The sequence below is a fragment of the Coffea arabica genome, chromosome 1c, assembly GCF_036785885.1.
Source record: "Coffea arabica cultivar ET-39 chromosome 1c, Coffea Arabica ET-39 HiFi, whole genome shotgun sequence".
Lineage (NCBI taxonomy): Eukaryota > Viridiplantae > Streptophyta > Magnoliopsida > Gentianales > Rubiaceae > Coffea > Coffea arabica.
In genome coordinates this window covers 36,662,769-36,684,683 of record NC_092310.1, presented here as the reverse complement: position 1 = coordinate 36,684,683, position 21,915 = coordinate 36,662,769, and the positions used below count along the sequence as shown (strand labels likewise).

The 21,915-nt window shown below is 40.6% G+C and overlaps 1 protein-coding gene across 1 annotated transcript; it reads left to right on the top strand.

The window, feature by feature from the left end:
• Positions 1-5,827: 5,827 nt before the first annotated feature.
• Positions 5,828-13,481, top strand: LOC113715949 (uncharacterized). The gene is made up of 3 exons (XM_072045803.1): positions 5,828-9,191; positions 9,568-12,892; positions 13,406-13,481. The coding sequence occupies exons 1-3, from the start codon at positions 5,828-5,830 to the stop codon at positions 13,479-13,481; spliced, it is 6,765 nt and encodes a 2,254-aa protein (XP_071901904.1).
• The last annotated feature ends 8,434 nt before the right edge of the window (positions 13,482-21,915 follow it).

The window sequence follows — 21,915 nt, the reverse complement described above, 5'->3', positions numbered from 1 at the left end:
CCATTACATTTGCTAGCTAGGCACACGTCTTCAGTAGGTCTTCATCAAATGCTCTCCAAGCCCTATCTATTACAAGCCAAGAGGTGTACACATACCCCATAAATAAAATAAAAGAAAACTTAATAAAATAAAAGTAAATGAAACGAATGAAAGGAATTAAAGAAAAGTAAAGAAAGCCAAGTAGACATGCAATTCACTTAGCACGTTGGGATCACATAGAGAGAGACGAAAAAGATAAAAGAAAGTTATACCTCCCCCGTTCGTGAAGCTAGTAAAAGGAAAAATATGGCTTCAAAACAATAAAGGGGTCAAGGCACCAATTTAAAGGTAAAATAGTGAAGTGCAAACAAAATCATCAAATTTATCACAATTTGCAACTTAAATGAAAACCCGTAAAGCATAAAGACCAAGAAAACGAAATAACCCCTCCAATTCCCAAAGATAGCAACTATTAGGGATCCAAAAGTATCTTAACCAATCACCCAAGTCCCAATGAAACATTTTGGGAACTTTAAAGGCCCATAAACAAAGAAAAAGTCAAACAATGGATCTCATTGCAACTCTCCTAGGACCTAATTGCAAGAAAATGGAATGTAATTGGGCCTTTGTAGTATTACTAGAGACTAGAGGGATTAAAGAGCAATTTTCAGAAAAAATTTTCATGCAACACATGCAACTTACGAAGGAAATTTATTTCTGCAATTTTTTAGCCGTGACCTTCTATCCGAGCATGTAAACTTCCAGCAACACCAAGTTCATGTAAAGCTTCGAATCAACTCTACTCACAATTTCTCACAACATTTCAAATAACAAGCAAATTAAGTAGTTCAAACAATCAAAAAAACAATTTCAGCAACCGCAAGTGAAGCCTGCTGCATTTTTGGTTTCCAATCTTGTTGTTTCATCATGCAAACAGATTCAATAAGAAACCAGAATTCTACCTATCCATCCTCGACTAAACATGACTTCATAGCAGGATTTGAAACAGAGAATCAGAGATAATCATCAGGAATGCAAAACTAAAACAGAAATAGAAGGAAAAAGAAAAAAGTGCTGCAAGTTTCTGCCACCTAAAGTGAAGGCCTGCTGCATTCTTGTTTTCCACTCAGACCTTGGACACATATACGCAGCTGTGCGCGAAGATTTCTCGACCAAAAATCACAACTTTGAGGCTAATCAACAAGGCACATCACTCCAGCATTCAACAAGCAAGAAACATAGAAAGATTTGATACAAATTCTTGGACAATTCATGCATAAGAGTACAGCAGCAAGCTCGCAACACAGCTTTCACAGTTTCTGATGTAATTTCTTCTTATTCAAACCCAAACTAATGTCTCGATTAACAATTACTTGGATCAAAGCTATCAAGACACCTAGCCTTTCTTCACTTTTGACCATAAACTCTCATGCTTAAACACAAAAATCAGGACAAGAGAGACATACGAAACCGGAAATAAACTTTCTGAAAACTTGTGTCTGCCATTTTCACAACTTCCAGCTATTGCATATTCAACACCAGGGTAGGAAAGAAGAACTACAGCATGCCATTTTAACAAGAACTAACCATCCCAAACCCCAACATAGTAACTGCAAAGATACTCAACGGAAGCTACCAAATTTGCAGAAAACGGAACAGATCACTGGGCAAGGAATGGATGGGAAGAAACGAAGGAGAAACGACAAGAAAAACAGCAACCATGAGCACCTAGTCTTAACCAAATCAGACGCAACGTTGATGCACATTGACTTAGCAGAGACTCAACAAATGAATCAAAACCAAGTTTCGGTTTAGCAGATCTGGTTCCGAACAAGAAAAAAGGGTTTGGTTGTTACCTGTTTCAGCGTCTTTGGACTTCAACCTTCTGCCTGAGTTTGATGAAGAGATCACTGCAGATCCTGAGGGAGAAATCTACCTGGGTTTTCAACGTTTTCCTTGCTTTCTTTTCGGATCTATCGGCTCCTCGACCCCACGGCTTTTCTTACTTTCTTTTCCCTCTCAAATTCACGGACTTCCCTTCCTTGCTATTTTTCCAAAGTCTCCCTTTACTAACCGTAGCCTTTCCTTCATTCCTTGCTCAGCCTTTTCTTCAGCCGTGAACAAACCCCATGAAGTTCTCTCTCGATCTCTCCAAACTCCCTTGCCGTCCTCTCCTTTTCTTTCCTCTCTCAAGCTCACGGTTTTTCTCTATCCGCCGCCGCACTCTATTCCATTTTTTGTTGCCCTCTAAACCCAGCTGTCTTTCCTTAGCTCCAACCCGTAGCCCACTACTGCCTCCCAAGCTTTCTTCTCCGCCCCTCAGCTCTCGGTTTCTTTGCTCACCCTCCCAAGACTTCAGCCGTCCTCTGCTTAACCCTCTCTTTTTTGTTTCTTTCTCCCCCCGCCGACTCTCTCTAATTTTAGCCGTCCAAGAAAAACCCCCCTGCGGCTGATCTCTCTCCTTTTTTTTTTTATATGAGAGCCCTTCAACCCTAAAACCCCAGCAATCCTTCTGTATTTGCAGCTTCAGGAGCCGCCCCAGGTTTCTTTGCAAACGGCGCAAGTCCGCAGCTTTCATGCTGCGGCAACAATTTTTCCCTTTTTTTTTTTTTTTGCTAATTAAAACAGAAATTAATAACAATAAAAATGAAATAAATGATAATAACAAAATTTTATAATAACAGAAATTGATATTGAACAGCAAATTACAACTTCCATTTTTCATTCCATTTTCTTTTTTTTCTTTTCTTCTCTTTACTTAAATAAAAATAACAATAAAGAAATAACAATAAAATGCAATAAAAAACACAAATGCTTGTAACCTGAAATAATATATATTTTCCCTCTTTTCTTTGAAAAACAATTAAAATGTATCAAAAAGTGAATAATGCCTATTACACTAAAAAACTTTTCTTCAAACTTCAAACTTTTCACTTTTTTCAAAAATAAGCCAGTATGCATTAAACCATTTTCCCTTTTCTTTTTCCCCCTCTTTTTCTTTTATTTTCACTTTTCTCTTTTTTTTCTCTAAAAAAAATCTACGCTAAAACTTATAAATTAAAAACTACAAAAACAACTAAAAACTAAAAAGGGAATAAAAATAAAATAAAACCTAAAAAAGCTAGACGAACTAAAATGCAAAACCGTCTAAACAAAAATCATCCAATTATCACTAAAACCAAACATACAAAATTAATTCAAAAATTTGGTGTCTACAGTATTAACTCACTTCCTCACACATTCGATTACGATTGTTTGGATGGATGGATGATTTATTTTTGTATGATTTCGCGCTTTGCATTGCATTTGGGGGGGGGTGTCACCTTTAGAGCCTTGTGTGGTTCTCAACCCCTTCCCTCAAAATAGGGAGCACTTCATACGTGCACGTTTATTTATTGTTATCCCCATTTTATTTTATTTTCGTGGGCGTTTCCCACACCGCCTTGTAGGATTAGGATCGATCGCCTTGGGTAGGCGGCTGGTGTGCTCTGCGCCCATAGCGCTACCTAAGGGATCACTCGAGCCACCGATCAAAGGCCCTGGGAGTGATGACCCTTCGCCTTTAGGTCTGAAGGCTTGGGAGCCGAGACTTATCGAGTCTAGTTGCATTAGTGAGCCCCAGCCTCATGCATCCATATTAGACTCGCCTAGGGTAGAGTCGGCCTCACCTTTTTTAAGCGCATTAGGCACGAGGGAAGGGGTTCCACCCCTTTTACTTGCTTTATTGTATTTTTTTTTTCTTTCTTAATTGCTCCCAATATGTTACGTGTACTATCAATTGTACTAACTATTCTTGTGTTTTCTTGGCTTGCATTCATGTGCCATAGCAATAAGAGACCTCTTTGGCACTCTTTTTGTGACTTACCCGCTAGATAGCTCACATGTTAATTTCAGTCATTACACTTAATTTTCAATAACTACATTTCATTTTTAGACCTCTTTCCCCCCGATGCATTATTTATGCCCTTTAGGCCATATTTGTTGCATATTTTACTGCTTTAAATAACTGGCATCACGCATAAACCATAGAAAGGGAATGCCACGTAGGGAATCCCGTGTTTAGGAATAAGCCGCCACATGTCTCGGATATTTAATCCAATGGGACTTACACGTTTACTATTTCTGCATTACCTAAAGGGTAAAATCCCGAGGTAAGGTACTAAAGTGAATTTCTTCCCCAGATGGCTCCGTGTAGAATGCTCAATCAGATACCTCGTGAGCTAGTAGATTGGAAGAACAATATGGCACAGGAGATAGAAGGATTGTTACAAGTGCCTGGGAAAGGTCACCCTATGGTATACCCAATGAATGGCACCAGAGAACAATTTTGTAAGTTCTTAGGGTTAAAACAGTTTAGCATGAGTCAACACCCGGACGTAAGATCATGCCCGCTGGAGTTCTTATACAAGCGATTCGGGGAAAAGGAATTCTATGATCATCACCACGAGGACTTTTTCGTTAGTAGAGAACAGTGGGAAGAGAAACGAGTACTAGCTTTTGGGATAACTCTGATCAATCTACTCCTGTTTCCGAAAAAGCATGGGAAAGTTACGTTTTCAACGGTCAACATGGTTCAGAGTGTGTTTTTGGGAATTAGAGGAAAAACTCCTACCTTAGTACCTGTTATTATTGCTGACATTTTCGCCGCTGTTACTGAGTGCCGAAAGAAGAGAGGGTTTTTCTATGCATCCAACCTGGTACTTCAAATATGGGCGATGGAGCATCTGTCAAAAAGAACACTGAATTCGTTGGGATCATGCCTTCCAACAGCAAATTGGATTGAGTCGCACCGAGAGAGGGTTAGAAAATACTATCGAATAGAGTCTCCGAGTTTGTTTATTCAGGAATTCAATGCTTTGACTTCGGATAAGATACAATGGGTTCTTGATTGGACGAAAGTAAGGGATCCAGCTTTCAGGACAACACAACTTGATTTTATCCCGTTAGCAAGCACCGGTGGATTGATTGTGTATGTGCCACAACGAGTTATGAGACAGTTTGGGTATCCGCAGCGAGTGCCGACCATACAAAGGATGGGGAGCATCGAACTCAATACAGTCACCGAATGCCAGACTATGGTGCTGGAAGCTTGGGGGAATCTGTGTAGTCTGGACAACCTGCATTTGGACCAAGTGAATAAAGTAGAGCCTAAGGTCGTCTTAGAGTACAACGAATGGATCAAATCAATAATGGAACAAGGAAGAGAAAGGGCATCGTTGGTCTCCCTTAGTCTTGAGGAGCAGAATGAAAAGTTGAGGAAAGAGTTGGAGAATCGTCAGTTGCAGATCATGGTAGCCGATCAAGCATTGGAAGACGCCCGCTCACAATTGAAGAAAGAGGCCACAAAGACCGAGAACTTGGAAAAGGCATTGAGTGCATTTGGCCAAATCCAAGATGAAATTCGGAAACTTAGTATCGGGAGTTCTAGGGAGTCCCAACACACTAAACTAGCTAGACATGAAGACTTTGTAAGAATGGTCAGTCGAACCATCAATGAAATTGTAAAGAAGGATTAAGCTTATCCATGATTAATGAGAATTCCTGTTTTTATATTCACTTACAGGTTTGAAAAATGGGATTTACCCCGAAGGCTTGCATCATGCTAGGCCTACCCTTGGCACAAAAAGGGCTCCCAAATAGGACATGCATCCGAATTATTTTATTTTTTACTAACTCCTGTTTTTTTTTTTTCTTCTTTTATTTTTTCTTCTTTTTTTGGCAACAGTCAATCAAGAAGGGCATCTAATAAGGGTTTTCTTACGTCTCCAGGTAATATTTAAATATAGCTACCCGAAGAAGCCCCATTATCACCCGATCGCGTAGCCGAGCTTCGAGGGAAAGTGTAAACATGAGTACCCATCCGGAATCATCTGAAAGGCCCGCAACATCATCAACTGATTTGGCAAATCTGGGAGCTCAGCTGAGCGAGGTTCTCAACCGGTTTAATGAGCTAAGTGTTGAAATGATGGCCCAACGGCATGTAATCGATCAATTGGTAGCTAGTGGCGCTAGCGGTGAGCAGCAACATGCACCCTTACCCCCGGGCCAATCTGAACCAATACTCTTACCATATGCTCAAATCTCGGTTTCTTCACAAGCTATGAATCCACCCGAAGAAACCTTTACTTATCCCACTCATGGCCCACCACCTACATATGCACCTCACATCCAAACTAATCCTCCTCAAGTCCAAATTTCCCAGAATTATCCGCCCATTACTGTGAGCATGCCTTTCGAACCACAAGGACCACATTATTACGCCACCGCTGAACCATTCACCCTAGATACCGCCGTTCAAGGGAAAACTGAAGTTGGGGGGTCGTCCGTGCCCGTGGACAAGAATTTACTAAAGAGATTGGATCGGTTCGAGGAGTTTATAAGGAAAAGCCAAGGTGTGAGCAAACAAGGAGGTTTGGACTACAACGAGCTGTGCCTGTTTCCGGATATGCAGTTGCCGGTGGGTTTCAAAGCACCCAAATTTACCAAGTACGACGGAACGGGGAATCCCAAAACCCACCTTCGGATATTTGCAAACAAGCTGGGAAGACCAATAGACGATGAGAATCTGCCAGTACGCTTATTTCCCGAGAGTTTAGAAGGCGACGCGTTGGATTGGTATTCCACTTTGAAGCCTGAAGATATGAAATCTTGGATGGATTTATCGACTGCTTTTGTGAGGCAGTATGAATATAATTGTGAGCTCGCTCCGACGAGGACCACATTGGAGGGGACCAAGAGGAAGCCATCGGAGGACCATAAGACATATGCGAAGAGATGGAGGAAATTGGCCGCCAAAGTGGAGCCGCCTATGACTGAAAATGAGATTGTTCGCACGTTTATTAAAGCTCATGACCCACCCTACTTTGAAGAGATTTTCCGTATGACTGGGTGTTCCTTTGCTGAAATTGTTAACAAATTGGAAGAGTATGACGAGTTTATAAGGGCAGGCAAGATTGTTAATGTTTCAGCTTTAAAGTCACAGTTGGAAGCTATGCAGAGTCAGAGTGGCAGTAGTAAAAAGGCTCAATTTAAGAAGAAAGATGAGGAAGCCTCTTTTGTCTGGGACCAGGGTTTTTCTTCTCGGCCTAGATACCAACAAAATCCCACCTACTCACCTTGTTACTTATATCAACCACACCCACGCCCTGTTTACAATACCACTATCAACCACCCCCGTCCTCGACCAAATTATCCAAACACACCATCGACGCCATTTCATGTTTCCCCACCAAACTTGCAAATTAGACCTCGCCCTCCTTTTAACCCAAGACCTATTCCATCTCCTAACCCAAGTTACCAGTACCAACAAACTCGTGACACCCAAAATCCAACTCCATACCGAACCTTTACCAATCTAGGTCGACCTGTTGACCAGTTATATGAGCAATTAAAAGCTGCTGGGAAGATTGGTACGGTACCCCCTAAGACCTATCCCAGGGGATTTCCCCCTGGTTATGATCCTCAATCGTTTTGCGCTTATCATTCGGGATCCCCTGGACATCCGACGGCCAATTGCTGGGCACTTAAGCATAAAATTCAAGATATGATTGATGCTGGAGACATAATTCTGAAAAGGAAAGATGAACAAGGGCCAAGTGTTAGCAACAATCCTTTTCCTCAGCACAAGGATACTGTGGGGACTATCACCATAGAGGAAGGGATTGAGGACCCTACACAGTACATTGTAGACGAGGCCGAGATCATGGGGGTCATTGGAGAACCGTTTATATTGGAGGAGGAAGCCTATAAAGTTGAAGAGAATACTGATCCTTTTATTTTGGAAATGATACCCTTCGAATGTGAGCCTTCGGAACTCGTGGTACTTGAATTGCCTGAGCAAACTCCTGTTCTTAATTTACAAGAGGTCCCGTGGAATTATAGCGAACCTACACTGTTAATTGGAGAGAAGAAGGTGCCTAAGAAGGAAGTGGATGCCATCACTAGATCAGGGAGAATCATAGGGGAGCCTGCAGTTGATGAGTCCTCAAAAGCAAAAGAAGGTGCTACACCAACGAAACCCATAGTGACGGATGAAGAGGCTTTTAATTTCCTTAAGATGTTAAAGAAGAGTGAGTATAAGGTAGTCGAGCAATTGAACAAGATGCCCGCTCAAATTTCCATGTTAAATCTGCTCTTAACCTCGGAACTTCACCGAGAGGCCCTGGTCAAGGTCTTAACTGAGGCTCAAGTGCCTAAAAATATTCCAATTGACAAATTCGCCAATGTAGTTGAACATGTTTTGGCTTCCAGTCGGATTTCTTTTTCTGATGAAGATCTAACTGCCGAGGGGATTGGACACAACAAAGCTTTGTATATCTCAGTCCGCTGTAACGGGAAACTCTTGCCAAAGGTTCTGATAGACAATGGCTCCGCTCTCAATATCTGCCCTTGGGATACTTTGGTTAAGTTAGGATTTCAAGAGACTAAATTGCGGCCGTCAACCACTGTGGTGAGAGGATTTGATGGCGCAAAAAGTGAACCAATGGGGGAAGTGGATTTAGTGATCGAAATCGGACCTGCCCAGTTTCAGGTCATGTGCCAAGTCATGAATTTTTCAAGTGTTTATAACATTCTCCTTGGACGGCCTTGGATTCACACCTCGGGCGCTATACCCTCTTCACTTCATCAGTTGCTAAGGTTTGTGGTGAATGATCAATTGATCACAGTTTTTGCAGAGGATGATTGCACAATGATTGTTAACTCTGGACCAAATGAGGAGGATAGTAAAACATCTCTGCTTTCTTCTCATCATGTGGCTGACATTGTTTCCGTAGGATGGATATCTAAGGAGAAGCCCGTGGCGGAAATGAATCTGCCAGAAGCTAGTGTTATGATGGCTAAAGAGATGATTCGAGGAAGATATGAGATGGGCAAGGGCCTCGGGCGCAACCTGCAGGGAGTTTTGGAGCCAATAGAACTTCAAGGAAAGAAGGATACTTTCGGATTAGGGTTTCAACCTACTGCCAGGGATAAAAAAGAAATGATGAATCGTAAAAAGGCGGAGAAGGAAGGAAGGCAGCTTATCATGAATATCCCACCATTGTATTGTACTTTTCCTTACCCATCAGAGGTGATCAAATCTGAAGTAGACCCGATCGAGGAAGTGGAGGTTGGGTTATCTGAGCTATTTGTGGGGGTTATTTCTGAAAGGGAGCCGTTGGAGGACCCAGGATTTCCAGAGGTGCCTATTGAAGCAATGAAGAACTGGACCCGTGATCCTCTTCCCTCCTGCAGGGAATTTCGGTAAATTAGGGGATTGCCTTTGGTCGACATGAGACAAATCGTTTATACTACTTATCTTTTGTCTTTCAAGTTTGTAAATAGTTTTCAATCAAATGCTTTCCAATGCAAGTCTTGCGTTAATTTTCTTGTTAAGTAGCATGTCATGATGTTATCCTTTACTTTGAATTTCAATGAAATGCACAGTGTTTATGGCCCAAATGGATTTGACTTACTTCCTATTGTACTCATTTCATTTTTTTTTCAGATGGCCAGAAATAAGACACATTGACCCTTTGGATATCACTATTCTGGAATTTGATGATTGTAATCTCGATATCTCTCACGAATTTGAAATTTTGGAATCAGAAATTCAAGACGAGAGCGATAACGAGGAAGAATCTGAATCTTTATTAAAGGATTTTGAACAATATGAGGAGAAATCCAAACCGAACTTAGAAGAAACAGAAGCTGTAAATATTGGCACTGAGACTGAAGTTAAGGAGATAAAAGTTAGCATTCATTTGAATAAGAAACAGAGAAAAGAGATGATTGAGTTCTTGACCATGTTTCAAGATGTATTTGCCTGGTCCTATGATGATATGCCAGGAATTTCAACAGATATAGTGGTCCACCGATTACCGACTGATCCAAGTTTTCCACCAGTAAAGCAGAAACCTCGCAAGTTTAAGCCGGACATGAGCCTCAAAATTAAGGAGCAAATCGAGAAACAGCTCAATGCTAGAATTATTATGGTGTCTCATTATCCCATTTGGCTTTCAAACCCTGTACCTGTTCCGAAGAAAAGTGGAGAAGTGCGAGTATGTGTCGATTACAGGGATCTTAACAAGGCCAGCCCGAAAGATGATTTTCCATTGCCGAACATTCATATTCTTTTGGATAATACTGCAGGGCATGAGATTGAATCATTTGCTGATTGTTTTGCTGGATATCACCAGATCTTAATGGCTGAGGAGGATAGGGAGAAAACTGCTTTTATCACGCCATGGGGGACATTTTGTTACCGAGTAATGCCGTTTGGACTAAAAAATGCAGGCGCTACTTATCAAAGGACTATGACCACCCTTTTTCATGATATGATTCATAAGGAGATGGAGGTTTATGTGGACGATATCATTATCAAATCCGAGAGAACGGAGGATCATTTGATTGACTTGGGGAGGTTATTTGAAAGATTGAGGAAATATGATTTAAAACTAAACCCTGCAAAGTGTGCATTTGGGGCCCCTGCCGGAAAGTTATTGGGATTCATTGTCAGTAAGAAGGGTATTGAGATAGATCCGGCAAAGATTAAGGCCATTCGTGAGATGCCAGTGCCAAGAACGCAAAAAGACGTGAAGAGTTTTTTAGGAAAGATTAATTTTATTGGGAGATTCATTGCCCAATTGACCCATACGTGTGAGCCTTTGTTCAAATTATTAAAGAAAAATGTGTCCTTGCAATGGAATGAGGAATGCCAGCAAGCGTTTGATAAAATTAAAGATTACCTGTTGCACCCCCCGGTTTTAGTGCCACCCAAACCCGGGCGACCTTTGATCATGTATCTGTCGGTGTTGGACGAAGCTATGGGGTGTGTATTGGGACAACATGACGAATCGGGGAAGAGGGAGCAAGCTATCTATTACCTTAGTAAGAAGTTCACTGCGTATGAGGCCAACTATTCTTTTCTTGAGAGGAGTTGCTGTGCTCTAGCTTGGGCCGTCCAAAAATTGAGACATTACTTGCTCAGTCATACTACTTACCTTATTTCCCGCTCCGACCCTTTGAAATATTTGTTGGGAAAGCCTATGCCGACGGGACGTATGGCGAAATGGCAGATGATTCTTTCGGAATTTGACATTATTTTCACTACTCAAAAGGCCATCAAAGGCCAGGCTGTGGCCGACCATTTAGCTGAAAATCCGCTGAAAGATGACTATCAACCACTTCACACTTATTTTCCGGATGAGGAGGCCTTGTTCGTGGGTATAGCAGAAGATATGAATGATCAATGCCCGGAGTGGAGGTTGTTCTTTGACGGTGCATCAAATTCCTTCGGGGCCGGTATTGGAGCTGTTCTAGTATCGCCTGAAGGAAAACATTACCCTGGTTCGGCCAAACTCCGATTTTCCTGTACTAACAACATGGCTGAATATGAAGCTTGCATTTTTGGGTTAAAAATGGCATTAGAAATGGAGATTAAGGATTTACTAGTATTCAGTGATTCAGATTTGCTTGTACATCAGACTCTTAAGGAGTGGATTACTCGGGATTCAAAGATCTTGCCCTATCATTGCAACTTACTGGAGTTAGCCAATAAATTTAGGAGTTTGGAGTTTCGGCATATTCCCCGTGTCAGAAATGTCTTCGCCGATGCATTGGCCACTTTATCTTCAATGATCCAACATCCGGATGAGTTAATAATTGAACCCATCCAGATTCATCTACAAGGGAAACCTGCTCACTGCCTAGTTGTGGAAAAGTCTTCCGATGGCCGTCCCTGGTACAATGATATCAAGGAATTTCTCAAAACAGGATCCTACCCATCTGGGGCTGATATGACTGCCAAAAGTTTCTTGCGTAGATTATCATCTAAATTCTTCTTGAATGGAGAAGTAGTATACAGAAGAACGTCGGATTTGGGCCTTCTGAGGTGTGTTGACGAAGATGAAGCGGAATACCTGATGAAAGAAGTACATAGTGGAGTGTGTGGATCACATATGAATGGCCATTTATTAGCAAAGAAGATCATGAGGACTGGATATTTTTGGCTTACTATGGAGCATGATTGTATAGTTTTTGTTAGGAAATGCATCAAGTGTCAATTGCATGGAGATGTTACGCACACTCCCCCTACAGAATTACACAGTATAACTGCTCCTTGGCCATGTTCGATGTGGGGTATGGATGTGATCGGAGCCATTGACCCTCCCGCTTCAAATGGGCATCGGTTTATTCTGGTGGCAATTGAATACTTTACTAAGTGGGTCGAAGCTGAGTCTTATAAACATGTGACTAAGAAGGTGGTAACAGACTTTCTAAGAAAGAATATCATTTGTCGTTTCGGAGTGCCGGAGACATTAATCACTGATAATGCCAAAAATCTCAACAATGACATGGTGGATGGTTTGTGCGCACAGTTCAAAATCAAGCATCGAAACTCCTCTATTTATAGGCCACAAATGAATGGAGCAGTAGAGGCTGCGAATAAGAACTTGAAGAAAATAATCCGTAAGATGATTGAGAGACACCGTGATTGGCATGAAAAGCTCCCTTATGCGTTAATGGCATATAGAACTGTTATTCGGACTTCTACTGGGACGACTCCCTACAATCTCATGTATGGAATGGAAGCGGTTTTACCAGCCGAAGTCGAAATCCCTTCTTTGCGTATTTTAATGGAGGCCAAACTGGAGGAGGCTGAATGGATTCAACAACGTCACGAGCAGTTGTCTTTAATCGATGAGAAAAGGTTAAATGCCATTTGTCATGGTCAATGCTATCAAAAAAGGGTAGCCCGTGCTTACAATAAGAGGGTCAGACCACGGGTGTTCACAGAAGGAGATAAAGTGTTGAAACACATTTTGCCAGCACAAGAGGAAGCTAAGGGGAAATTTGCACCAAATTGGCAAGGCCCTTTTATTGTCCAGAAAGTTTTGCCCGGAGGAGCGCTCATTCTTGCAGAAATGGATGGGCAAGTGTTCCCTCAACCAATCAATTCAGATATGTGTAAGAAATTCTTTATATGATAAATGAAATCTTCCTTTTAGGGTTAATGTAAGGAACGGATTAAAAGTCAGGCCTTCTTCCTTCCCAATCAAATATTCTACCCCTAGTTGTCCCTTTTGAGCCTTCAGAGCAAATTATTTCGTTTGGCATCCCCTGAGAATCGCAAACCCCATACTGGGGCAAGTTTGAGTCGAAAAAGCTAAGAATGAGAAAGAAAGGAAAAGAAGAGAAAAGAAAAGAGAGGATTCAAAAGGAAAAGCTATAAAGGAAAATGAAAAGAAAAATGAAAAGAAGAAGATCTCGATTGAGAATAACTGGGGCAATTATTAGTAAGGTTAATTTGAAAAATGCGATCTCAGATCATTTAAACCACACTTGAAATCCACTTTCAAGCCTTAATCTTTTCTAAGCACCCCCACCAGACCCCATTACAAAAACCTAAAAGTCCTGACTTCTGTTCTTTATACTGCCTTTTTAGGACAATTTCTAATCAGGTGGCACATGATGTCAAAAACATCTTCGCCTATTTTGCAAGGGAAGAATTGTTATACTGATGCCATTATTTCTTAAAACACATCTCCAGATTGATATGGGCGATAGACAAGATTGGTTTGCTAGGTGAAAACCCGCAAGGGCACCTAAAAAAAAAAAAAAAAAAAAAAAAAAAAAAAAAAAAGGGAAAAAGAAACACAGGAAAAGAGAATAATGGGTGGGGGCAACCTTAGTGAAAACCCGAAAGGGCGCTGAGGTAGGGTTTCATAAGGAAAAGTAAGTTTGGATTTGAAGAGCTGGTGACTTAGTTCATTGGAATTTCTCCTCACATTGTGGTTCTGTTGTCAAGTATTGGAACTCCGAAGAGATGATGTCCAAAGGGTCAAGTGTAGCACTTGGTTCGAAAGCCAAAGTTTTTGACTTATCAGACACGAAATTTGAGTATACAGGTTTACTTATTTGAAATGATTTTTTTTTTTTTTTTTGCGCAATAAAAGTAGAGGATTGTGTTTATATTGTTAAGATATTTCCTCATTATGTGCAACTAGAATGTTTTTCATGTGTTGCATGATCGCATTTGTCTCTTTTGTTCTATCAAATGGCAATCCCTATGATTTATCGAAGAGAATAGATACTAGATGATACGTGGGTCTGCATATTATGAGAATTTGACATGGTTTGCAGGGCCGGGTTGAAGTGCTCACTTCGTCGAACGAGAAGCCCAAATGCTCATGTTTACACTTTTCTTGAAGGAGAGGTTGATCGAATGATGGCGGTATTATCTATCATTATTTCTTTTCTTGCAGGTCGGACAATCCGATAAGCATCACACTGGGGCAATTTTAGAGGGAGTTGTTTACCATTTGTTTTCTCAAAAGCCTACGAGAGTTTATATGAATAGATCAACTGACCGCTTTTATGTTCCGTTGGGCATGGGTTTTATCCCTCCGACCTCGGCAGGCTTGGGTTTTATCCCACTGACCGCTTTTATGTTCCGTTGGGCATGGGTTTTATCCCTCCGACCTCGGCAGGCTTGGGTTTTATCCCACTGACCGCTTTTATGTTCCGTTGGGCATGGGTTTTATCCCTCCGACCTCGGCAGGCTTGGGTTTTATCCCACTGACCGCTTTTATTTTTCGTTGGGCATGGGTTTTATCCCTCCGACCTCGGGCAGGCTTGGGTTTTATCCCACTGACCGCTTTTATTTCCGTTGGGCATGGGTTTTATCCCTCCGGGCAGGCTGGGTTTTATCCCACTGACCGCTTTTACGTTGGGCTGGGTTTTATCCCTCCGACCTCGGCAGGCTTGGGTTTTATCCCACTGACCGCTTTTATATTCCGTTGGGCATGGGTTTTATCCCTCCGACCTCGGCAGGCTTGGGTTTTATCCCACTGACCGCTTTTATTTTTCGTTGGGCATGGGTTTTATCCCTCCGACCTCGGCAGGCTTGGGTTTTATCCCACTGACCGCTTTTATTTTTCGTTGGGCATGGGTTTTATCCCTCCGACCTCGGCAGGCTCGGGTTTTATCCCACTGACCGCTTTTGACCATCTGCTTGATCATTGGATTGATAGTTAGTCTGTCAGTCATTTTGTATTTCATGTTTAGAAGTTCTGAGAGTTTGACTTCTTCTACTTTGCAAAGATCAAATATAGTCAATGCACTTGCATCCGAACTACGTTTGACCTGATTCCCGTTATGGGATACGTAGGCAACTCTACATGAATTCGGTCATATTTTCTGCAATGTTATTGCATCATTTTGTCCAATAATTTCAGCCGAAAGTTGACTCGTTTGTTTTATTTTCAGAAGCAGATAGAAGAGACAGGTAAGTATTTGGTGTCTACTTCTTTGTCTCAAGTTTTTTCAAAAAACTCAGACAAAGAGGGGCAAACTGTAGACACCAAATTTTTGGTGTAATTTCATGTTTTTTTTATTATTATTTTTAGTTTCTATTTTTAGTTTTTTATTTGTATAGTGTTAGTTTTATTCGCTTTTTAGTTTTTAGTTTCTAGTTTTATTTTTATTTTTAAGTTTTTATCATGGAATTTCTTGAAAAAGGAAAAAGAAAAAGAAAAGCATTCAAAAAAAATATATGATTTAGTCTTTTAAATTCAATGTTTTTTAGGGAAAAAGAAAAGTGAAAAATAAAAAGAAGGAGAAAAAAAGAAAAGGAAAAAAAGAAATATATATGTGTTTAGTCGTTTTAGATGTGGTTTCTTTAAAAGTTAAAATTGGAAAAATGAAGAAAAGAGAAAAGTGCCGAAAATGGAAAAGGAAAATCGATAAAAAATGGAAGTTGTAATTTGTGGTTTTTAGTTCATTTATTTTCCATTCAATGTTAATTAAATTGTTTTGTTATTTGTTCTTATTATTATTATCAATTTCTGTTTTTTAAAAAAAAAAAAAAAAAAAAAAAAGGAAAAAACATTTTCCAGTCGCGGCAAGCTGCAAGCGCAGCTTGCACAGAAGGGCCTGAGGGGTTTCGGCTGCAAATGGTTGAAAAGGGTAGCTAGGTTTCTAGGTTTTCTAACCTATAAAAGCCACGGAGAGGGCCAGCCGCAAAGGGAGAGTTTTTGGGGAGGAAGAGATTGACGGAACAAAAAAAAGAGAGCAAAAGAAACGGCAAAAGAAGAAAAAGTGACGACTAAACAGAAAGGGGAACGAAAAAGAAAAGGGCGAGAGAAGGAGGTAACAACGGCTAAGGTTGGTAAGAAACTAGAAACCAGGAGTGAGAGGGAGAGTTCGTGGGGACGGAAAACACAACAGAGGATTTTTCTGGACAACGGAGGAGAGGAGCAAAAAGAGGGAGACAACGGCAGGAGTTCTTGGGGGGTTGAACGGCTGTGAGAAGAGTGGCTAGGAGAGAAAGAGCAAGAGAGGAGGATTTGGAGAACCAAGGGAGAACTAGAGAGAGGTGGCGCAGCAAGGAGGAGGAGCCCCAACGTCATCATCATCTTCGATTCATCAAGCAATACGAGTACTGCGGACCTGAAGAAGAACGTTGACAGCCGAGGAAGATAAAGCTTTTAGGCTGCGCAAGGACGCCCAGTTCATCAGCCCAGATCCTGTTCTTTCCTCTGGAAAGGGATAAAGGTAACGCCTTTCATTTGTCTTCTGCCCATAGCTTGTAAAATCATGCCAGAAAGGTTGAAATTTTGCTGCGATGCTAGATTTTGTTTTGCTGCGAGTTTGGTTTTTCTTTTTCTGCACTTCTGTGATTGGCAACCCGGTCAGGTTATCTGGCTTTGGGGCAATGTTATGAGAGTCATGTGATTATGAACGGACTGTTGTGAAGCTTGTCTGAATTTTCTCTTTTCTTCTTACGCATGAGTAGATTGGGTTTGGACTGAAATAATTGTAGAAACAGATTTTTTCTGGGTTCAAAATTGTAGTGGGCGTTGATGCTTTCTTTGCTCTTTTTCTTTTGTTTCTTCACTACTGAGATTGATGTTTGGTAGATGAATGGGGAGTCCAATGCAATGTTTCTGCCTTTAATTTACGTGAACCCATAGCTGCAGAAAGTTTCCGCAACAAAGAACAAAAGGAATTGCATTTCCTGTTCCGTTTTCTTTTCCATAGCTGCACATCAAATCTTTCCACTTAAGTTGCATGTTTAATCTGTTTTGGGGGAATGGAAATAGGAGGTTAGGTGTTGAGTTTGCATGTTTAGGGTCTAAAATACTAGAACCATGATCGAACACCTTGTTGAAAAGCAAACAAACAGGCTGCCGAAACCATTTCTGCACTTACGTTCAGATTTCTGGTATGATATCTTCCCAAATTTTTGGTCTTTGGTTTGTGATTATCATGAAGTTTTGTTGCTTAGTTCTGAGGTTGTGATGTTGAGATGAAGAATGTTTAATCAAAGCATTGTATTTGGGCCAAAAATCTGGTTTGCATGATAAGCTGTGGCTGGAAAAGAAAATTGCAGCTGACTTTGATGCCAAAAGTCTTCATGATTTATCGAAGCTTGTTGTTGCAGAAACTCTCTTCACATCTTGCATAAAGGCCTCATTAGAATAGGTTGAGTTTTGTGAATAAATTGCTGTGCTAACAACAAAAGTGAATATCGTTGATCTTACTTGCTTTTTCCAGATTTGCATGCTCCTTGGTGAATAATTTTCTCAGCACTTTCATGATCTCTTGCTAGTTGTAGCATGTTTAAATGTTGAACATTTGTTTGTTTAGTTTAGAGTTCGGATGTTAGGGTATGAAAGTTTGAGTTTGCATGTTGGGAGTTTAAAACATTCGAATCCTATTCGGGTATTTGCTGGAAAGTGAACAATCCAGTTACTGAATGTTTGCTGTTTTGTTTAGTTTCTTTCCCAGCATTTAAATGATTTTCTTTCTATGTTTGGCATTGTTAGATATTGAATTTGTGTTGCATGTTGCTAAGATAAGGTTTCTAGATGTTTTGATTGAACGGTTTTGATCAAGTTTGGGTGTTAAAGCTGATATCGGCATGTGAAAATGCAAGTTACGTTGATCTTCTTGATTGCAGAAATGTTTTCTTGTTGCAGGCCATTTCACGTTGATTTGCATGAGTTTGCATGGAAAGCTTTCAGAAAATTGCATTTTTTGACCCCCAAGTTCCCTTTTGTCTTGCTATGGCCCAATTAGTTGAATAATTTAATCAATTTTATCTTAATTGCTTTTGGTTTGCTTTGACATGATTTTGGGTAAGGCGTTTAGTGAGTTTTAGGATGCATTTTGAGGTTCAATAAGTTCTAATAGAATTTTTAGCTTGGATTTGTGTTCTAAACACATTTTTTGGCATTTGATTTTTATGGGTCTCATCTTAATTCATCAATTTTGGTATTTTATTTTACTCTCTTTTAGAAATTTTCATGTCCTTCTAATTAAGTCCCTCTTGCATTAATTGCTTTGTACATAGTTGGTTTGTCTATGTAAATACTTTAATTGACTCAATTTAGTGTTTAACTTTCATTTTTCATATTTAATTTTTGTTTCATGTGATTATTTGATAATTTAAGTGGTACCTTGACCTTTTTATTATTTTGGAGGGTAAGTTAGTAATTTCACTACGTTAGGGCGTCGCTTCAAGGGAGGTACACTCTATCCTTCATTTGCACTACATTTGACCTTACGTGCTCCTACGTGTTATGTGAATATGCATGCCTACTCCGCTTTCCTTACCTCCTTGCGTGCATTTAGTTGCTTTTACTTTTATTTAAGCTTTATGGGGTATGTGTACACCTCTTGGCTTGTAATAGATAGGGTTTTGGCGAGCAATTTGGTCCATTCTCCCTCTTCCCCCTTTTGTTTTAGTTAGTGAATGTAATAGGTTCATTAGCTTGGTTGCATGCCCATGTGCTACATGTTACTTGCTTTATTAGGGCCTTGCATCTAGTCGAGCATGCTAAGTGTTACATGCTACGTGTTTATGAATTTTGATATGCCTACTCGCTTTCCATAGCCTTGAATGAATGTGATGGATGAATGCACGTCACCACGCTAGTCCAACGCTAGTTGTGGCCCTTGTACGCCACCACACTAGTCCAACGCTAGCTGTGGTTCATTGTTCCGTTCCACTAGTCCAACGCTAGTAGGAACTCATAGAGGGCTAGTCCAACGCTAGACCCAATAGGTCCATTTCCTTTTCATTAGTACATGTTTGCATGTTTCACTTCATTTCATGCATTTTTTCTTAGTTTTATCATTTGGCATGCACCTCGAACCCCCTTTCCCTCCATTTTAGGATTTTTGCATTTCATGCTAGTTATAGGGTTCATTTGCTTGAGAGTCCCCTTAAATATGGGATATAGACGAGTGTGGCTTTTTCTAAGCCTTAGCACGCTTGTATCCTCTCTATCAAAGGGCAAATTGAGTCACGATTTAGGTCTCCCCGTACCCATTATGCATGAATTCCCTAGGTTCATGCATCCACTCTATCATTACACCTTCACTTTTCCTCTCATTTGCACACGTACACCTTTTATCCATTCACTTGCACACTTTCACTTTTGTCTCATTTGCACACGTACACCTTTTTATCCCTTCACTTGCACACTAACACTTTTTATCATCACTTACACACATGCACTTCATATTACCATTGCGCATACCATACCTTGCCCACTCACGTGCACATTTTTCACTTATGCATCTTTGTTTTTTATTATTACTTTTTCAAACTCATGCCTTCACATTGCATACATGCATTCCATTCATTTACATCCCACTCGCATTATTCGTGACTTCTTCAAAGGATCGTTATTGGGCTTCACAATTAATGTGATTGGCACCACTCAACCTGTGGAGAGAAATTTCCCCCAATACCCCTAGGTCTAGGGTTTTGCATTCATGTAGCACATCCAAATGTAATAAATTCTTTGGTTAAAACAAGAAAATCTTCGATTAAATCACGCAACTAGCCTTGGCTAGGTCAAAGGGGTGCCTTGGATTTTATCCTTGCCTTCCCCTTTGTCAAATGTGACTCCCGAACCTTTTTCATTGGTTTACGTAGATTAGGAGTCGTTTAAAAAGGGTTTCTCACTACTTTTCCCTATTTTTCTTTAAAGGTGCATTTTTTAGGTGACTTGGTACACCTTAACTCATTACCAAGTGGCGACTCCCATTTTTTTCAAAAAAACCTTTTTAAACTATAATTTTGGGTCAAATCGTCGCATTTTCAAACCCCCATTTAGACCCATTTTTCTTTTAAATCACGATTCATTTTCCAAATCACAAAATACATTTTTAAACCATTTTATTTTATTTATTTCATCAAAAAATGGGGCGCGACATGGTGTCTTCTGATGAAATGTAGCAGGATTCTTAGCTAATATATTCCTTTGGAATTTCGGCATTTGGACTTGTATAGACTAAGTTATAGTAATTACAGTTTTGTGTGATTTGCAAACCTGTTTTGGTAATTCTGGTATAGTATTTGGCATTTTCGACCTAGTTAAGCTAGGAACTGGACTGAGTGGCCTTCTACATTGTTGTATCCCTGTTTCTTAGCTTCGAAACGGTGGGTCTTACACCCCCATCCGATAACCGTAGTGAATTTGGTACCATTACCGCATATTGAGGTCAAATACGGTTTGTGATTCTAGTACGTTTTTGGAAAGTTTATGGCTGGAACTTTGGCTTCACATTTGACTGAGTTACAAGCTGTTTGGGCTTCCGACCAAAACACCAAACTTATAGCCCTATATCAGAGCTTTCTAACGCCCTTGGAATTTCATGAATCGGATTTATAAAACCTGAGATATAGCCGAGCAAACAAGGCCTGCCCGTGAAAATGACCAGAAATCTGTTTTGGTCCTGATGACCAATTTCCGTTCCGAATTTGGATTGCCGACCTTCATGAAAGTTGTTCCATTTGGAATGAACTATCTAACTGCTAATTTTCAGCTCTTTTGACCATGTGTAGCATAGAAAACAGTTCGCACTCAAAACTGACCATTTGTGCATTGGCCAGATTTCGTAAGTGATTGTGATTGGTTCATTTGGGACTGAAGCCTCCAGTTTCAGTTCTGGATGTCTTCATAACAGTTGTTGTTCATCCTTTAAGCTTCGATTTGGCATCTCATACGCCTTAATCCGATATTCGTAGCTCAACTTATGGGTAAACTAGAAATGAGTAGCAAATCTGCCGTTTCCGTTTCCGTCCGTCATATTTACGTGCGCGCGTGTCGTTTTGCCGTTTTGCTTGTTTTGGGCATGTTAGTGGCCGTTTGTGATAAAATCTTCTATTTCAGACAGCGGTGAGCTAGGCGGAGCCGGTGGGGCCCACTACTAGCCAACACACAAAGTGAATTCCGCCTTTGTACTACTTTTGGTATTTTGAGTAAGTATTCAGGCCAGTTTGGTGTGTTTTCTTTGCTATGTGTTTGAGATATGTGAAAAGGGCACTTAGGCGAGGGTGTACTTTATCGCACTCGACCTAAACCCTAATTTGAATGTATAATTGTACTTGGCATATGTATATGAACCTTTTGGAACCAAAACCCTTGAGCTTGTGGCTCGGGGCGACTTTCGAATAAAGTTTGTGAAGTTTGCAAAGTTTGTGATTTTGAATAATTTTGTGAAGTTTGTGAGTTTGGGGCGAACTCTTGACCTGGTTGGACTATTCGAGCCGGTTAGGGCTTGGTCGAAGGCAGTCCAACTTAGTCTGAGGTCACCAAGTTTGTAGGTTCATGTTATGAACCAATTTTGTAAATCCGGTTCACCGAGAAGGTGACCAAGTTTGTGACCCGAGCTTGTGACTCAAGCTCAAGTTTGTGATTTCGTTCGCCCGGGCAAGTTTGTGAGGTGACTGGCCAGTGAGGGTGATAAGGTGTCGGTGGGTGTACAAGTGAAGTTCTACGGACTATTATTTGCGGTCGACGGAGTGTCGGCAGGAGATCACGCATGGCACATGAGTTGGCTTTGGAGCCACCTGTATCCTTATTATGTGATGTTACTTTTCTGCTTTTGCTTTACTCTTATTGTGTAACTGTTACGTGAAATTTATGCTTTCGCCCC